Source organism: Poeciliopsis prolifica, unplaced genomic scaffold (genome assembly GCF_027474105.1).
Source record: "Poeciliopsis prolifica strain line A6 unplaced genomic scaffold, Auburn_PproV2 SCAFFOLD103, whole genome shotgun sequence".
Classification (NCBI taxonomy): Eukaryota; Metazoa; Chordata; class Actinopteri; order Cyprinodontiformes; family Poeciliidae; genus Poeciliopsis; species Poeciliopsis prolifica.
This window is the reverse complement of record NW_026562478.1, coordinates 765,504-783,448: the sequence shown is the minus strand read 5'-3', so window position 1 is coordinate 783,448 and position 17,945 is coordinate 765,504. Positions and strand designations below refer to the sequence as shown.

General features: G+C 36.9%; 2 protein-coding genes across 2 annotated transcripts; both read right to left on the bottom strand.

The window, feature by feature from the left end:
• Nucleotides 1-3,090: 3,090 nt before the first annotated feature.
• Nucleotides 3,091-11,511, bottom strand: LOC129354080 (uncharacterized). Its single transcript, XM_055023569.1, has 8 exons — nt 11,451-11,511; nt 11,191-11,345; nt 9,650-9,871; nt 8,858-8,875; nt 8,452-8,681; nt 7,986-8,305; nt 6,492-6,691; nt 3,091-3,331 (listed from the first exon to the last, which is right to left on the bottom strand). The coding sequence occupies exons 2-8, from the start codon at nt 11,328-11,330 to the stop codon at nt 3,091-3,093; spliced, it is 1,371 nt and encodes a 456-aa protein (XP_054879544.1). The 5' UTR covers nt 11,331-11,345; nt 11,451-11,511.
• Nucleotides 11,512-11,979: 468 nt separating this feature from the next.
• Nucleotides 11,980-16,208, bottom strand: LOC129354079 (secretory phospholipase A2 receptor-like). The gene is made up of 5 exons (XM_055023568.1): nt 16,060-16,208; nt 15,049-15,264; nt 14,141-14,352; nt 13,161-13,477; nt 11,980-12,788 (listed from the first exon to the last, which is right to left on the bottom strand). The coding sequence occupies exons 1-5, from the start codon at nt 16,206-16,208 to the stop codon at nt 12,588-12,590; spliced, it is 1,095 nt and encodes a 364-aa protein (XP_054879543.1). The 3' UTR covers nt 11,980-12,587.
• Between the last annotated feature and the right edge of the window lie 1,737 nt (nt 16,209-17,945).

The window sequence follows — 17,945 nt, the reverse complement described above, 5'->3', positions numbered from 1 at the left end:
AAATGGATAAATATTATTCTGTTAAAGTTCTCAAGTGGAGAAAATTGCAGCTTATTGACGTAAAAAATTCTGCCAATTACTTTTTCCATGTTGACTCAGATTGGTTTGTGTCAAAAAAGCAAAAACAGAAAAAAATGCTATGAGAAATGGAGGTTGGAAACTTTTCATTCTTCAAAAATACCAAAATAAATTAACTGATATAATGGTGAAAAACATGGGAATGATTTGGTTTGTTTATTAGCTAAGAACATTTTATTTGTTAAATTCTCTTCATAGACAAAACCATCACAAAACACAGTAGAGAAAACCATTGAAATAACTACTAAAATTAATTACTAGAAAGACAAAAGACAAAATGTGTTTTAACTGCTTTTTAAGAGTCACATACATTTGAATATCATCTGTATAGAAGTGACATCAGTCCGTCCAAAGCTGAAATAAACTTACAACAGAAAGTCAGTTTAAAGCTTTTAACTTCTTTTTATGTAATTTATAGTTGAATATCATCTGTATAAAAGTGATATGAAATTTCTTTAAGCGATTCCACCCAAAGGACGAACACAAAAAGCAGATAATGAATTTTCTTATAGGTCTTTCAACAGTCTTGATCAAACTTTTGTTGGATCTTTACAACTCTTCAGTTCATGATTGTTTTTAAAATATTTTTTGTTCTTCTTTAAGAATAGAATAGAAAAGACGTTGAGGAAATTGTCCATGCCAGGAGTCAGAGCCTGTTTCACGCTTCACCATGGATGATTATTTAGCAAATGTAATGATTTATTTGTTTTTCTCCAAAGCAATCACATCGATTTGGCCGCCTTCTCTACACCCTCAGACATGAACAGCATGGACTTGAAGCAATATGAGGTGTGGGTCGGCCTGTACAGAGATTGGTGGAAATATTGGTGGAAATGGTCTGATGGAGCGACCCATTATGTCTCAGACTGGGGGAACGAAGAGCCAAAGTGGGGAAAATTTTGTGCCTCCGTTTCTTTCAGTGACAAAAAGTAAGGGAAGAAATTTTAAAGTAATAATGAGATCAATTTAATTGGGTATCTAATGTATTTAGTTTCATTCAGTCTAAGTGAATCTCCTTTATTATTTATTCATTTAAAACAAAAACAATTCTTTTTACGCCCTCTTCTGTTCATTAAGAATATAATTTTCTAACCTGATTGTCTACAAAAACTGATATATGTGTTGTTCATCTTTAGTCTACATTCACTTAATTTCCTTCTCCGTTCAGCATAGATCAGACATGTAGAAGTTGACACTAGTTTTCATTGAATGTTTGTAGGAAATGATGTAGAAGAGTTAAAACAACAGCTGATAATGCTTCACTGGTTAGGGTTAAGGTTAGGGTTAGGGTTAGGGAAACTTTGTAATGGGATTCCCTGTTTTCCTATCTAAAAATCTTTTCACCAACAGAGAATTAGGACTATATAAGAAAAAAATACAAAATAATAATAATAAAAAAATTATGAGTATGTATACATACGAGTTAGTATTTTGAGAACAAAGTCATGCAAGAATCAAGTCAAACTAATATGAAATCAAGTCAAACTAATATGAAAATATTTCAATAAGTCATAAAACTGCGAGAATAATATCTACTTGAAATATACATTATTTCAAGTTTACTGTTGCATGATTTATTCTCATAATTTTCTATACATATGCATTTTGTTTAATTTTTCTATAGTTTTTAATTTTTTTGACTAAAAGTCATTAGTTTATATCTATTTGGTAAATTAATAGAGATTAAAAAATGCAACACAATCATCCGCTAAACTATAAACCTTGAAAAAAAAAACATTTATTGTTGTTTAATTAAGCTGCAATCTGATTGACAGTTTTATTTTATTTTATACACTACTCTGTTTTCTAAATGAACCTTTTTTTGATTCTTTGAAGGATTTATTCCAGAGATTGTGGAACTCGTCTGATGTTTGTCTGTCGGATTGGAGGAACATACAAGTTTGTAAATGAGACAAAGACTCAGTTTCAGGCATGGAACCACTGCATAAATCAGAATGGAAACCTGGCGAGTTTCAGCAGCTCCAAAATGAACGAGATCTTTACTGAGTTTGACTTTCCCATCTGGATTGGTCTGAAGAGAGGTAACAGCCAGAAATGCAACCTGCTGCAATTTTTTTACTGATAATTAGGGCATCATCAATGTAAAAACTGATTTGCTAAATATTTTTCTGAAATATTTAGCAAATTTTAAAGATGTTAAACATTTTGTCATGCAAATGTTTCTGAAAACTTTCAGAGAAATCTGACGTTGAATGAGAGAAAATCCAGTCAGCTCAAACTTTTCTTAAGAAATTAGTTGGGAAATAATACCGACTTAGCTGAGTTAATTTTATAGCAGCGGCAAACAAAAATAAAATAAGATATTTTTTTTGGAATGCATAATGGCATTAAGTGTGTCACTTTATTTGAACTATTTGAAAGAAACATCATCTAAAAAATATTAAATGAAATTTTTTGCATATTTGAAACACAGACAACACATTCAAACAAACACTGAACAGCTCCTGCCCACATTTATTTTATTTTAAAATAAAGTGAAATAAAATTCAGCTAAAAAAAATACATAAAAAATAAAATATTAAATAATTTTTAAAACGTACAAATGGATAAATATATGTATGCAGACAAATTAAATGAGGGTTCAATAATTCAACTGTAGGTTAAGAATCACTCTCCCATTAAAAATTAAATATATGAATTGAGAAACACTTACATTTAAACAATTTAGCAATCTGGATATTTTATGTAGCGTCAGCAACAGGTGGAGCTATAATTTCTGTAACAACCAGAAAAATAATAAAATATTTTTTTTTCATTTGCGGTGGAATTTAGATTGTACTAAATATTGTTTTAAATATATAATCATGCTAGCTTGGTGTTTTCTTGGGGCCCATTGTTGATGCAGTGGCCCGAAGCAGCAATTCTTTGGGCCGTCTCTGTCTTTAATGATGATCTATATGCGACTTTTATTGCAGGTTGTAAACAGACCGTAAACTCAAAAGTTTGATATGTGTTTTAGTTGGGGACTCATTCTCCTGGACCTCTGGAGGTTCAGGTTATATAAACTGGAGAAATAACGAGCCGAACAGAGATGGCGACTGCGTGGCCGTCTCCTCGCTGAGCAGGCAGATGTCCACCAAGCCCTGCGACGTCCAGCTTCCCTTCGTCTGCATGGGGCACAGGAATGTCAGCGTGCAGCTGGTGAAGGAGCAGAAGAGCTGGGAGGAGGCGCTGGAGCACTGCCGGGGCCTCAGTGGAAACGGCCTCCTCTTCGACCTGGTCAGCGTTCAGCCTGGAGACGAACACCAGTACATGATGAGACAAGTCATGGCGGCCGACACCGAGGAGGTGCATCCAAACACTGCTGGTCTGACCCGACCTGTCAGCTGAAACACAGCAGGACGTTAAATTTGCAGTTTGTAGCTTTTACAAAAATAAAAAGAAAAAAAAGGAGGAGGGTCTTATCGCTGTCAATCATCCTCCTTTACTGAAGCTTACAGAAGCCTGAAGGAGGATGACTGATGGCGCTGAGACCATCCTCCTGGCTCTGATTGTTGCTTTCTGACTGAGGAAGCAGTCAGAAAACTCTCTGACTGTATTTCTGCAATTAGTGCTGCATTTTCCAGAAGTCAAACATTTGTGAGAAAAACTCAGAAATTTTTAATCAAACTCAGAAATTTTCTAGGAAAAAAAAAAAATTCTGAGCTGCAAAGTTGCAAATATTAAACTTTTTAAATGTTGAAGGTATTTCTGAAAAATCTTTGAAATTAATGTCAAAGTTTTTGAGTATATTTTTGCTTGTTTGGCTGTTGAAGCTCAGAAATTTCCTTATTTTCTAAATGATTTTTTACTGAATATTTTTGGCAAATATTTTCTTTTTTTTTCTACATTGGCCCAGAAAACTCAACCAGTAGCATCTCCAGATTCATTTTGTATTGAATATTTTACATATGCTGTTTGAAAATAATTTGCTTAGAGGCAAATTTTCAACAAATAATTTGAATTACTTTGCACAGAAAATCCACCAATAGATGAATTTGTCTCCACCAGAGTTGCTCATCCAGCAGATGTTTCTCTGCCAGTAATTATTGGCATCATGTCTGAAAAACATATTCTTCTGCACTTTGGATAGATCTCTGAAAGTCACTGTTTTCCTCCTGCAGGTGTGGACCGGCCTCCGTTTCCTGGGCGACGAGTGGCTGTGGGTGGACGGAGCAGAGATGACCTCTGACCTGCTTCAGTGCCCCGTGCAGGAGCGGCGCTGCGGAGCGTTATCCAAGAGCAACACCGGCGCCGTGGAGCACAGAGACTGCTCAGAGAGGAAAAACTTCCTCTGTTACAGTTTTCCTGCCTGATCTGTTAGCAGCCAGTTAGCTTCAGGAAATACAACATTTTACTCAAATCTGTACTTTCTAGCAGAAGATAACAATTAATTTGAAATTTTATTGTTTCTTAAAACTAGTTTAGTAAAAATGTAGACAATTTGTAACATTTAGAGATGTTGCACCACAAAATGATTTTAAAAACAAATGAATTGTTTTGACTTTCCTGAACATGACAGAGGAAACTCTCTGTCTTTGTGTTGCTAATCTGCTGTCTTTATTTAGGATTTATGGTTAAAAAAATAAAGGTATAAATAAAGAACATAATCTTCTCCCAAGATTATGGTTTGTGGTGTCTCATGATGATTAAAGGAATAAATATATTTGGAATATTTTGCTCTTCATCACAACTTCAATTTTTTTTTCTCAACTAGAAAATCTAAATAAAATGTAAATTAACTGGCTCAGACATGGATTGTTTTAATATTACGATAAACATTAATTTTTCTTTAATTTCTGAGCAGAAAGCTTCAGTTTGTCTGTAAGCAACAGATACACTAACAAATGCCACTAAATCAGATTTAAGCAAAAAATATACAAAGAATTGTTCACAGACAAAATAGTTTTGTCCAAACATAAAATAAAGCATTTTTTATTTTAGTTTACTCACTATTTTTTTTTAAGGATTTTGTTGATATTGATACTGGATAATTATCACAACTGATTAAGTTAAGACAGAATTTGTGTATTGGGATCACAAAATCCTTTTATTTACCGGTATTAAATTTAAAATGTGCAAAATAAAGTCATTATTTTAATCACTCACTGCTTTATTGTCCACTAGGTGGAGCAGGAGAGCAAATGAAGCATTATCTCGCTTGTTTCACTGAAACTAACAAAATAATCACTGAATTTGAGAAAACATTTTTGTTAACTGAAATAATTACTGGGGAAACTAAAGCTGAGCAGAACTATATCATGTGTTTATGAAGCTAAAACTTACAGAAAAAGATATTCTTTGTTTCCATGTTTCTGAATTTATTTATTTGCCTTTTGAACTGATGTGACATTTACAGTATTTTATGTCAGCCATTTGGAAATTATTACAAATTCTAGTATTATTACAACTACAAGGAGTACTATTAGGGGACTACTCCTTGTAGGGCTAGTAGTACTACTCCTAGTGGCCAAGAGTTGTCTGCCACTCCTCCTGGTGGGACTTTCACTAGTTGGGAGGAAACACTAAAGCTTGGTTGTTCAACAATAATTCAGGACACTTTTTGAAAACAATATCTTCTGTAGAGTATTTATTATCCAATCTATGTATGAAAAGGCTAAAGTAATTATTGTACTTTAGCCTTTTTCAATTCTGCATCTGTAAATGAATCAAAGTATGAAAAAAACAGCACTACAAAAACTAGACAAAACAATATTTAAGTCATAATAAATGATAAAATCGAGAAAACACATTAATACCTAAAAGGAACTGAATTAGGCAAAAAGTCACATCAGAAAACTAAATTATTGAGAAACTATTTCAACCCTCATCATCACTGTTACTTGGATAAATGGAAGGATGGAAGGATGGAAGGATGGATGGATGGATGGATGGATGGATGGATGGATGGATGGATGGATGGATGGATGGATGGATGAATGGATGGATGGATGGATGGATGGATAAATGGATGGATGGATGGATGGATGGATGGATGGATGGATGGATGGATGGATGGATGGATGGATGGATGATGGATGGATGGAGGGATGGATGGATAAATGGATGGATGGATGGATGGATGGATGGATGGATGATACATGTTAGCAGGCTGAGAAAGAGCAAATCGATCAACAGGACAGTAAACACCACAACAAAATGGCAGCACCTCATTGAATCCTTGAATTATTCTTTTTATTCTTTAGTTTAAACAATGAAAAACGTCAGAAATTTTAAGTTGTTCATTTACAATTTATGTTACAAACCCCTAATAAAAATATATTTAATATATTTCCTAAATAGCTACTATTTTATAATATTATCTCAGTTAAATCTATATATCTAAGGAATGTTGCATAGTCAAAAGCAGAATCTCTTTTTAAATGTGCTGCAGAGATGATCGGGCTTCTTACTGATGTTTGGCTGTTTCGTGGTAACAGAGGAAGTTCTTTTTCTCCAAACAGTCTTTGGTCTTTAGTCCAGCGGTCTCGTTTTTTGACAGCGCCCCACAGTGTTGCCCCGGGGCGGGGCAAGAGGGCAGGTCAGTGTGCAACATGTCTGCTCCGTTCACCCACAGCCAATCACCAGCCAGGAAACGGAGGCCGGTCCAAACCTGCAGGAACAAAAACCCAGATTTATCAGGCATCATGTCGCACACAAATACAGACGTTTGCAAACCTCAGACTTTGTTCATCATCGGCATTTACATGGAAGTTCTTTAGGCAAAGCATATTTAAGATCAATATGTTTCAATATTGATCTATGTAAAGTTTACTCAAGTAATAAGGAAAAATGTATACGTCCAAAAAATTACTTATAATTAATTATATAATATTTGGTAAAAAAAAAATATTCAGTTACTGAGTAACTGATCAAATTATAAACCATTTTATATTTAAAACTTATATCACAAGGAAATATAAAGTTTAGTGGTAAAGTTGGTAAAGGGGCCATAATAGCAATAATTCATAAAAGCAACAAAAAATAAAATCAGATAAAGAAAAATTTTTCCAAAGCGTTTTATTTCAATGAAAACTTATGAAACATTAATAAACTGCAGGTGTGTCTTTATCTGGTGAACTTTTGGTTAAAACATGTTTGTTTTTCTTTCAATGGGTAGAAAATGCAGAAAGTGAAGTAAAATCATATTCTTCAATGTTAATATTTAAAAATAGGACTGGTATGCTAACGGTGACCCTTTCTGCTTCCTTGAATAGGTTAGGATTGTTCTGTTGGTGAAACAAAACAAGTTTATTTCATTTATTGCACAAAATTATTCTTAGGTATTGAGATTCTACTTTATTTTGAGCTTCTTTCAGAGTGAACTTCTTCTCGGACGTCTTGTCACTTTAAATCCAAATAAGCTGCTGCTGGCCGCGCCCCTCAACTCAATGTTTACGTGTTGAGAGAGAGAGAGAGAGAGAGAGAGAGAGAGAGAGAGAGAGGATTACTGATTAGTTATAAAAATAATCTATAGGGTACTCGATTACTAAAATATTTTTTTTACAACAGCCCTAGTAAAAATAGAAACAGATGCTCAAATATACAGCTATACATCTTTGAAAAGCATTAATCGAGCCTCCTGCACAACCAATAAGAATTCAGCAGGTGGTTTCTGGGTCGTAAGTCAACGCTCGTCTTTTCCAGCAGCCATTGTACGTTGCATACAGCCGTCAGAGATGCTGGAGCTCAGCTTGGGTTGCTTGGTAACAAGCTGAACTTTGATGGGGTTGCTAGGTAACAGATTTGTGACGCTACATTCTGAATGTTTTTGAGACGGCTCATTTTCCAGACACCAAAAGACATGAACTTATTGTTATTTATTTATTTTTTTTAACTCTTGGGTTGTTTCTGAAGCAGTTGAGACCCAAATGGAGGTAAAAAAAAGATTTCTTTTGTCAGCCCACCTCCTCAGTGTCGGCCTCCAGGACCTTCCTCAGCATGTGCTCCTCTCCCGGCTGCAGGCTGAGCAGATCGTAGCGCTCGTCGCTGTAGTTGGACGACCCGAGGCCTCTGCAGTGCTCCAGCGCCTCCTCCCAGCTCCGGTTCTCCTTCACCAGAACCACGTTGTCCGAGACGCAGAGGAAGGGGAATCGCTTGTCGCAGTTTTGGGCAGCCATGTTGAACGACTCGGAGGACATGGAGACACAGTCGCCGTTGGAACTCGGCTCATTTATTTCCCAGCTTTTATATTCTGAAGGGCCCTCAGTCCAGTTCCACCATCCACCTGCAGAACAGATGTGAAAAATTCAGGCAGCTGGCAGTGAGAAGAAAGAAAGATGTTTTATGTTCGCTACTCTATTATTACTGTTATGATGACTAATGTAATTGATTTTATAAAAATCGCTGCAAGCTGTAGCCCTGAGTTTTTACCGTCTCGATGAAGTCCAATCCAGAAGGGAAAATCCTCAGAATGAATGTTGCTGGTCAGACGATGACCGTCGATATTTGCCAGCTCTTCATGGTTGTCCTTACAGTACTGCTGAGCCGCAGACCAGTTCTTCGCTTCAGATATGAAAATATACTCCTTTGCCTGGTTATAATGTGAACTGTCGTACTGGCAGATGAAGAAGAACTCATTTCCACAATTCAGGCCATAAACTCTTTCAAGAGAAACAAGAACAAAGGAACATAAATAATTACCATAGATTATTGACTAAATTAGCCAATGTGTATAAGATTAAAAAGTCATTCTGACTTCCGATGACAGTACATGAACATACGTAATAAAAAAATAATTTTGTTTTAAAAACTTATTGCTAATGGATCTGCTTCCTACCTGTTGATTAGTGGATAGCTGTTGTTAGTGCAGAGAGTCAGTCATGCAGAATGAAGTGGAAGCAAAGAAATGATTAGTGCATCTGTTCAGTGCAAACAAAAATAAAAATCATCTTGAAAATTTAGTTATTTCATCCACTAATTGTAATGAAAGGCTGTTTTTGGTTCTCATTTGTGTTTTATTTTGGATTATTATTGTCACTAAGGTGTTTCCATACATAGGTTTTCCTTCGTTTTGCTTTGGAACGGCCTTCGGAGGAGACATCCTGTCCTTCAAACTATTCAACTGTCTCCTGCATATTCAGCGTTTATTTAATGCGACTGAACGTTTTTGCTGGACAGATTTAGAAAGGGTTATATTTTCAAATAGTAAAAGTTATAATTTTGTATATCCAGCTTCTTCGTAGGTCCTCCACAAGCAAGATCTTTTCTATTCCTCTCTCTGTAGTCTTCACTTGACTGGTCGTAGTTAATGGGAGCAAACAGCAACAATATGTGGCCAATCTGTGTTCCAGCAGCGAAAGCTCAGTTTTTTCCGACTCTGATGTTGGACTCTGGAAAAGATTCAAATTGCGCTGCGTTTGATGCGCCGCCGCGCCGCCACATGCCTCCTTTAACAGATTAGAATAAACCTGATGCGCTTAATGCTCAAAACGCGTTTTCTGTGACCTGACCAAACAGGAGATTTCAGTTTAGGAACCTTTGTATTTGCATGTTTCTGGTACACCCATAAATCTGACGCACAAGCGACATCCACAAACTGCAGAGACAAAAAACAACAGTCTGATGTTACCTGTTATAATGCCAGACATGGTAGCTGGCTGCAAGACATTTTGCACTGTTGGCCAAGGTTTGGTTTTCCAAAGAGTTGAGAAAATATCCCTTCCCGTCAAACAACACAAGATCAGACCAGTAAGTCCTGACTCCACCCAGGCCGATCCAGGCGTAATATCGCCCCAGGTTCCGGTTCTGCACATCTGCTTTTGAGTAGACGGTGGCCAGGTCGGTGTAGTGGCTTTAGGAAATAAAAAAAATCTGATTCATAATTGCAAAGTCACAAATACTTTCTTTTGATTGCATAGCTCCTTTAATGACAAGCCATATATTCAGAAGTAAAACTATGCAGCTGAAAATGTGAAAATCTTCAGAATGAAGTGAGGACATTCATGAACTTACCTGCAGCTCAGTCACACCTCTAATGTTCGACCGCATCACGTTTACAGAAATCAAGAGACTAATTATGGAAAACTTAGAAATTAGTTGCAAAAACATCCCTGTTGATGTAAATGCTTAAATCAAAATTAATTTCTGCTGAACTGTCACTGCTTCACACATTTCATATTTTTGAGCTTCATTTGGATCTTTAGAGGAAGAATAACTAGATTACTTCAGTCAATTGATATTGTATTTTTTTTTTGTGTGTTTATTGAACAACAACCACGCCTGAAGTGTCTGAAATGTTATGACGCTCCAGTATGACTTGACCAAAAATGAAACGGCAACAGGTAATTCAAAGGTCACCTGGTGACATCGTAATGTAGAGCTGTGTATTTTCTGCAGTTACAGAAGCCAATCTTATTTCCTGTTATAACCTGAGCTAGTGGGAGCATATAGAGATTGAGGGGTCCCAGGATTGAGCCTTGGGGTGTCCCGTATGTGACTTCTGTCCACTTCGATGAAAACTGGTCATAGAAATCTATGTTCTTCATGTAAGATTCCAACCAGTACTGGATTGGAGAGCTCTATCCAACTCTCCAGTTGTTTCATACTTCCTGAATCTTTCATGGGCTGGAGTCCTTGTGAGTCCGTAGTCTGGGTTTTGGGCCAGCGCCAGGCCCTGACCCAAACCCGGGACTTTTTTTTAAGGGCTCTTCAGCGTCGAGCTGAACTGTCAAAATTAGTTCTCATTGTCGCAGCTACATGATTAAAATCCTGTTATTTCGTCCTCAGCCTCATTTTTTCCACTCATCTTGTGATTGGTCTGAATTTTGTGGTCCAATCACAATTACTCAACTTCCAGAAGCCATTATAATTCTAACCACAGAACAGAGCAGGTCGTTTAGAAGACTAATTGACGAATTCTCCTCCCCTTGCTCGGTTCTGGTCCAGTGCAGTGGGAGAACGTCTCACCAACACTTTCCATCCTTTTTGCTGACAACGCGAAAAATAAAATGAGATTTTCCAGCATTATTTCCTCCTCTTTCAAACGTGATGGAAGATGCGTGAAGCAATAGTTCTCATGAATCTGGTTGTTGGTTTTTCTGACAAAAACAACTTTTCATTCACACCTAGAATTCGCCACTGATTAGTTTTAACAATGAACAGAAATCTCACCTTCTGCAGACGTTCCGCGCGTTCTCCCAGGTGCTTGGATAGACGTTGTACCTGAACTCTCGCTCCAGTACTGATTTCAGGGAAAATGCAAAGCTAGTGCAGAGGAGGAGGAAGATCCAGGATCCAGAAACGTTCATCATCTTCAACGTCCAGTTCTATAAAAAAAGGCTTTATTAATGCAAAGGGTTAATTCAAACTAAATCTTTTATTTCCTGCCTTGCAGGAAATAGTATGAATAGTCAAACAATTCTAGTATTCACCTCGTTATTAGTGTGATTACCGGACTTCGTGTGATGCTTCGTGATGCTGCTGCTTTATGAGCCTCCAAACCTCGACTGCAGGTCCTGTTGTTTTAGCCTCCATGTTTTAAACTCATTATTTGCTTAGTAGATAAGATTTAAATCAATCATCAGTCTGGTGTTATCACTATCTGGCAGGAATATTTGACTGCTAGCAAAGATCTGCTGTTGTTGTATCAACCTTCCAGACCTCTCAGGTTCTGGTTCTGGTCTGCTTTGCATCCCCAGAACCAGAACCAAGAGAGGAGAAGCAGCTTTCAGCATCTATGCACCAAACATTTGGAACAAATTTCCAGAAAACTGTAAAACAGCAGAAACCCTGACTTCCTTTAAATCTCGACTAAAAACACACCTGTTTAGAATTGCATTTGAAATGTAATATAATAATAATAATAATAATATTAATAATAAATGCACCTTAGCCTTTTTAGTTGAACTTGCATTATTTTAATTTCTACAAAAGAAATAAATATTTTTTGTGGCTCTCAAAATGACTTCGGACATTTTCTGAACATTCTGATACAATTTTCAGCCAAAAGTTTGATGTCGCTTGGAAAATATAGAAGAAATTCACAATTATTTAGAAGAATAGTAAAAGATACAAACGTTTTAAGAGTTTCTTTCAGCATAATCTTGCTGATACTGAACAATAATTGAAAAAGTCTTTTTTCAAAAATAACAGAGTTGCAGTAACTTCTCCGCCGTTTCCTCGTTTTCTCCATCTGTGCTTCTCCAGCGTCATAAAGTCTTAGAAACGGTGGAAACTCTTCCAGACGGACTGACGACTTGAATCGAAGCTTTTTCAGATCCTCTGGCCTGCTTCATGCTGTCAGGACGGCTCCAGTTTAGTAATTTCTTGATTGAAAATGTCTGACTTTGAATTACGGTTGGGTGTAGCTTTTGAAATTAAACTTGGAAATGTGGTGAATTATAGTTATAAAACACAGGAAATCATAAAACTTGGGCAAACAAAGTTGATTAAATATTTACACCTATAACATAAACTAAATATAACAGATAATTTGTGGTATTTGCTAAACTTTCATATCAGTTTCTGTCATAGAAAACAGATTTCTCCAAGAGTCAGAAGACCTTTATTTAGACCACAGGTTTGTAACTGTAACACAGGAAGTTTTTTCCCTCTGAACAATCCCTGGTCTCCATGCTGCTGCTGCTCCTTTTGGATAGGATCCCACAGTGTTGCCCCGGGGCGGGGCAGAAGGGCAGATCGGTGAACAACATGTCTGCTCCGTTCACCCACAGCCAATCACCAGCCAGGAAACGCAGGCCGGTCCAAACCTGCAGAAGCAACGGATTACTTTTATAAATCTGTAGAGTTTGGTTCATTTGTATTAAACTTAAGATCTGTGAAACCGTTGGATAAGGCCGTAAAATCATTTTTTTGTACATAACCATTATTTTTCATGGATAAAAGTAGAAATCCTGTGTTTTAAATTAATCTTCCCTTCAAGTTTTTTTCTTTTTGCTGCTTTTGGGCCAGCAGTTGAATTAGGGCCAAATCTACATTATTTATCATTTGATGTATTTTGCATTGAGTTTGATGTTTAAAATTATTAAAATCAAGTTTTTTGTCCTTTTGTCCTTGTTTACCTTACATCTTATAAAATGATATTTGTAAGACATTTTTCTACATTGGTATTTGTCTCTTACCTCCTCTGTGTCGGCCTGCATGACCTTGGTCCTGATGAAGTCCTGATTGTCTGCAGGCTGCAGGCTGAGCAGATCGTAACGCAGGTCGCTGGAGGACTGGAGGCCTCTGCAGAGCTCCAGCGCCTCCTGCCAGCTCCTCTTCTCCTTCATCAGGACCAGATTGTCTGCGATGCAGAGGGACGGGAGGGGAGTACCGCAGCCTTGGGGAGCCGTCGTCTTCGTCAGCGAGGAGATCGAGCCGCAGTCATTGCTGGCGCTCAGCTCTCCTAACCAGTTTGTATATTCAGTGTCTCCCCAGCTCCATTTCCACGATGCTCCTTTGAAAAAGAGGCAATAAATTTATTGGCATTGTTGAGTTCAATAATCCTAAAAACATCCTAAACTCTTCATCCTGCACCAACTCTGCAACTTAAACCAGAATTGCTCTCTAAATGTTTGAAATTGTTGACTAAATAAAAAATGCATGCAACACATTTCAGATATTTTTCATAAAAAACAACAACAACAAAATTTAAACATTCATTTGCAAAAGCAGTAAAGGTGTCAAAGGTGTGAAGTTTGGGAAGGATTATAAGATCAGTCATTGTTTTCCCACTTGAAGCTGTTAAAATCTATTGCTGCAAATATACAAATGAAAAAGAGCTTTAAACCAGGAAGTTACACTGAATGATTCTCATGAATTGCAAATCAGCCAAATGTTTAAACAAGCAGGTTTTCTGATTTACTTAAACATGAGTCACTGAGGGGCAGAAGGAGGCTTGATAAATGAGTTTCTTTAAATCCTTCTCAGCTTGCTGTGATGATGATTACTACATCAAAGTGTTATTATACCTGGTTCAAAATTAAGTGTTTCTTTGGAATGGTCAACCATAAAATCCCAATGAAAAATCTAAAGGTCTGAAGCAGAAACCAAATCTTTGGTCGTCACTGTAAATATTTAACAAGTGAATCATATCCTGGTTTTAGCAGTGATCGTTTACCGTCTCTGTGAAGTCCGATCCAGGTGGGAATCTCCCGGTCAAAGAAGACGTCGTCGTAATCGTCGCTAGAAAAACTGACCAGGTCGCGATAGTTTGACCTGCAGTAGTCCAATGCTTCTGGCCAAGTCTTTGCCTCCAGTATGAAGACATAATTCTTATCAGACGTCTGACAGGTGAAGAACAGACGGTTCCCGCAGTCTCTGACGTAGATCCTGTAAAGAGAACAATCGACATTTACTGAATCATCAACGTTTAAGAAAACAGGATGAACAGGAGATTCTGGGAGCCATGTTGCAATGTTCATCCCTCATTAATTATTCCTTTGATTCCTTCGTGCATGTTTCAGAAGTTTTTGAATCTTTGTGGCGGAAAATTTGTTGTAATTTTATGTTTTTTAATATGTGGAACACCTTAAACCTCCTCACAAAACGACGCCATTTCCATCTGGAGGAACAGTTGCTATTCAGAGTCCAGTGATCCTAAAACCGGTTGAAAATGCCATAACAAAGGAGCACTGTTGTGATGACGAGCATCAGAAAGAGCAGGAGCTTCTTAAAGAGACAGACGCCCAATTTCAAGGCGTAAAATTCAAATCACTTTTAAGTCCTGTTACGACACCAGGGTGTTGTAACAGCTTCCGTAACAGTTTTACGGAAGCTGCTGGAAACATAAATGTGTCCAGAGAAAGGAAAGTGGAAATTTAAAATGATTTATTACAAAAAGCTTGTTTCACAAACACAGTACAGCTCAACACTCAATGCAAAATGAAAGACAACTGGAGCTGATAAACAAGATGATATTTCTACCATTAACAATGAAGACGATGGTAATTGGTGAAAAATTTAGTAAAAAAAAAAAAAAAAAATTACATTTCCATGCAGAAGGCTTCAATTTTGAGTCACTCTTACTTTTTGTCTTTGTATGCCACAGAAGCACAGTTTCCCTCGGCGTTTTCCACGTTGTCTTGCCAGTTGACTTTGTGGGTTTGACCGTCAGACCAGATCCACTTGGTGCCGAATAACCAAGAGGTGTCTTTGTGCAGACCGATCCAGGAGTTATAGCTCTTGAAGTACGCAGCGTTTACATCCGACAGTGAATAGAAGGTGGCCAGGTCAGTGAATTCACTGCAGGGACAAAAAAGTAAAGCCATGGATTCATGAAGAGACATTCCAGAAGACAATGTCTTCATGTTGTTTGTTAATAACTTTTAAAATGAAAAAGTGAAATTGTGTAGCCATGTTTCTTTCTTGACTGAAATTTGATTGTAGATACAAAAAACAGTTAAATAGATACAAAACAAAGTAAAACCTTAAATAAAAAAAAGAGGTAAGAATGTAGTGCATCAGTGTTGCATAACAAAAAAGTAGCTAAATCCAGAGGAGAAACAATTCAGAGTAAAATAAACCAACAAATAATAAAAACACCCTTTATAATGGAAACGATGAGTAAACCTGCAGCTTTAGAGCAATGTTCTCATCGGCTGATTAAATAAAGTTCAGCCCTTTATTCAATCAGCATTTGATTTTATTTGTAGCACATTCTGAATTTTACAGGCAACCATTGCAGTGATGAAGGAAGTTCACTGCAGATTTCAGGAGGACTTTATTTTATAGCATTTTCACTTGATGGTGTGATGGACTCAGTTCAATTTGGAATAAAATTGCACTTTGAACTGCCTTGATGCGGAACTGTGCTGAACAAATACACTTGATTAAGGCGAAAAGATGGATTTCTACAAACAACCACTGCGAAGCAGCACTGTGATCGCATTCGGTCTTTGAGTTCATTACGGCACTTGCTGCTCTGAGGTCTAGAAAAACTCAGACACTGAATATTTACGATGATCTTGATTCAAATATGAGAACATGGGTTCCTTTAGCAACTCCTGGTTTACGATTTGAGTAAATCAGGCATCTTACCGCCTGCAGAAGCTTTGGGCGTTCTCCCAGGTTAGAGGATATCTGAGGTGTTTGTATGAAATGTGCAGGACGGATCCCAGGCCATCTGCATCGCCGCTGCTGCCGAGGATGAGGAGGAGAATCAGAGGGTCGCAGAGGCTGTGCTTCATCTTCAGACCGTTTTCACAAACTGCTTTTGTCAGTTTCTGATCAGACATGAACCAAATGCATTACTGGGGAACATGAAAAACTAAATACTGAGATGAACAAGACTTACAGTGCAAAATATAGAAAACCTTACCAATTGTTTTTGTCTAGTTTCCAGTTTTTGTCTAGTTTTCAGCTTGTTTTAAATAAATAACTCTTTTATACTGATGAAAATTTCTAGTTTCATTGGCAAATAAATGTATAACATGGAAAATGTCTTGTTATGAAATTACTTACTTAAAAAAAGCTCATATCTTGCTGAAAAGTAACTTTTGTCTTATTTCAAGTTTACCAAGATATTGGCACCAGAAACTAAACCAAAAGTACTTGGTAAGATTTTGTGTTTCTGCAGTTTAATCAGATTAAAAGTAAAACTAAAGCATTAAAGAGTGTATGCTGCCATTACCTGCTCAGATTCTTCCAGTTGAGGATCTAGCAACTTCTTTCTGTCTGGCGTTTTATTTGCAACGTTCATTAAAGAGCTTTAGAACATCACTCCCACCTTAATCCTGCTGACCTACAAAACATTTGACTTCTGGCAAATGAAGGACAAATTTACCTGCAGACCTAAATGACAAAACCCATTTACCCCGAAGCTTTGGAGGAGCAGGCAAATGAACAAAAGGAGTTTGTTTTCTGCAAAGCGCCAATAACATGAAGTCGGTTCATACTGAGTTTGACTCAGATCAAAATGGGACAAGTTCAATGTTTCTGGCTTCTAAATTCTAACTTGTAATGAAAAGTTTAAAAAAAGGGATTTTATTAAAATTATAAATATTATAAAGTAGTGACATCCTGAGCATCTGTTAAGACTTAGACCAAACTTAAAATTTGAAGTTATAAATATGATTTTCTTATTCATAGAAATGTTAAATCTCTCAGCATGTCACTTAATATAATGCAACACATCAGTCTAGTTATTTGGGACAATAACAGTAAAATTGAAGCATTTTCAAATTTTTCACTGTGGAGATAAAAATATAATTGAACCACAAAAAGTTTCAATTCACTATATATTTATTACTAATGTTATTGAAATGTTTCCCACACTTGAAAACAGAATGGTAATTTAATAAAAATGTAAAAAAATCAATTTTCAATATTTATTTTTCAAATTTAGGGTTTAATCAAATGTTGAATTGCATTTTATAGCAGTTTGCTGGTTGAATATCAAGCAGTTTCCAAACCTTGAAAACCTCCATTTGAAATTCAAGCATTTAAGGATTTCAAGCACCTGCATGAATTCATTAGCACTCGGTGGAGCAAAGATTTCCTCCAGATGACCAAAGAGCAAACATTGAACGCAGAGTTCGATCGCCTCATCACAGAAATGCTTCCTTCCCTTCAAACAGTCTGCATGTGAAAATCGCTGCAGCATCAAGATTTCCTGCTTCCGCCTCCTGCAGGATGTCAGGTGGGTGAGAATAAGATTCAATGAGAAACTTTCTGGAACTTCTCTGTAATTCCAAACCGCTGATTTATGTGGGACTGCGCCGCCGGTCAGGTAAATGCAAAAGGACTGAGCACACATCCCAGAGGAACCCCTAAGCTCAGTATAAAACGACAAACATAGAAGTCAGATCTCAATTTTCAAAGGAGCAGATATGAAGTATTTTCTACCATCTTTCTGGAAAACATGTCAGCAAATTATCATTTTATCTCAACAAAATTTGTAGCTTGAATTAAGTTGAAATCTTTTT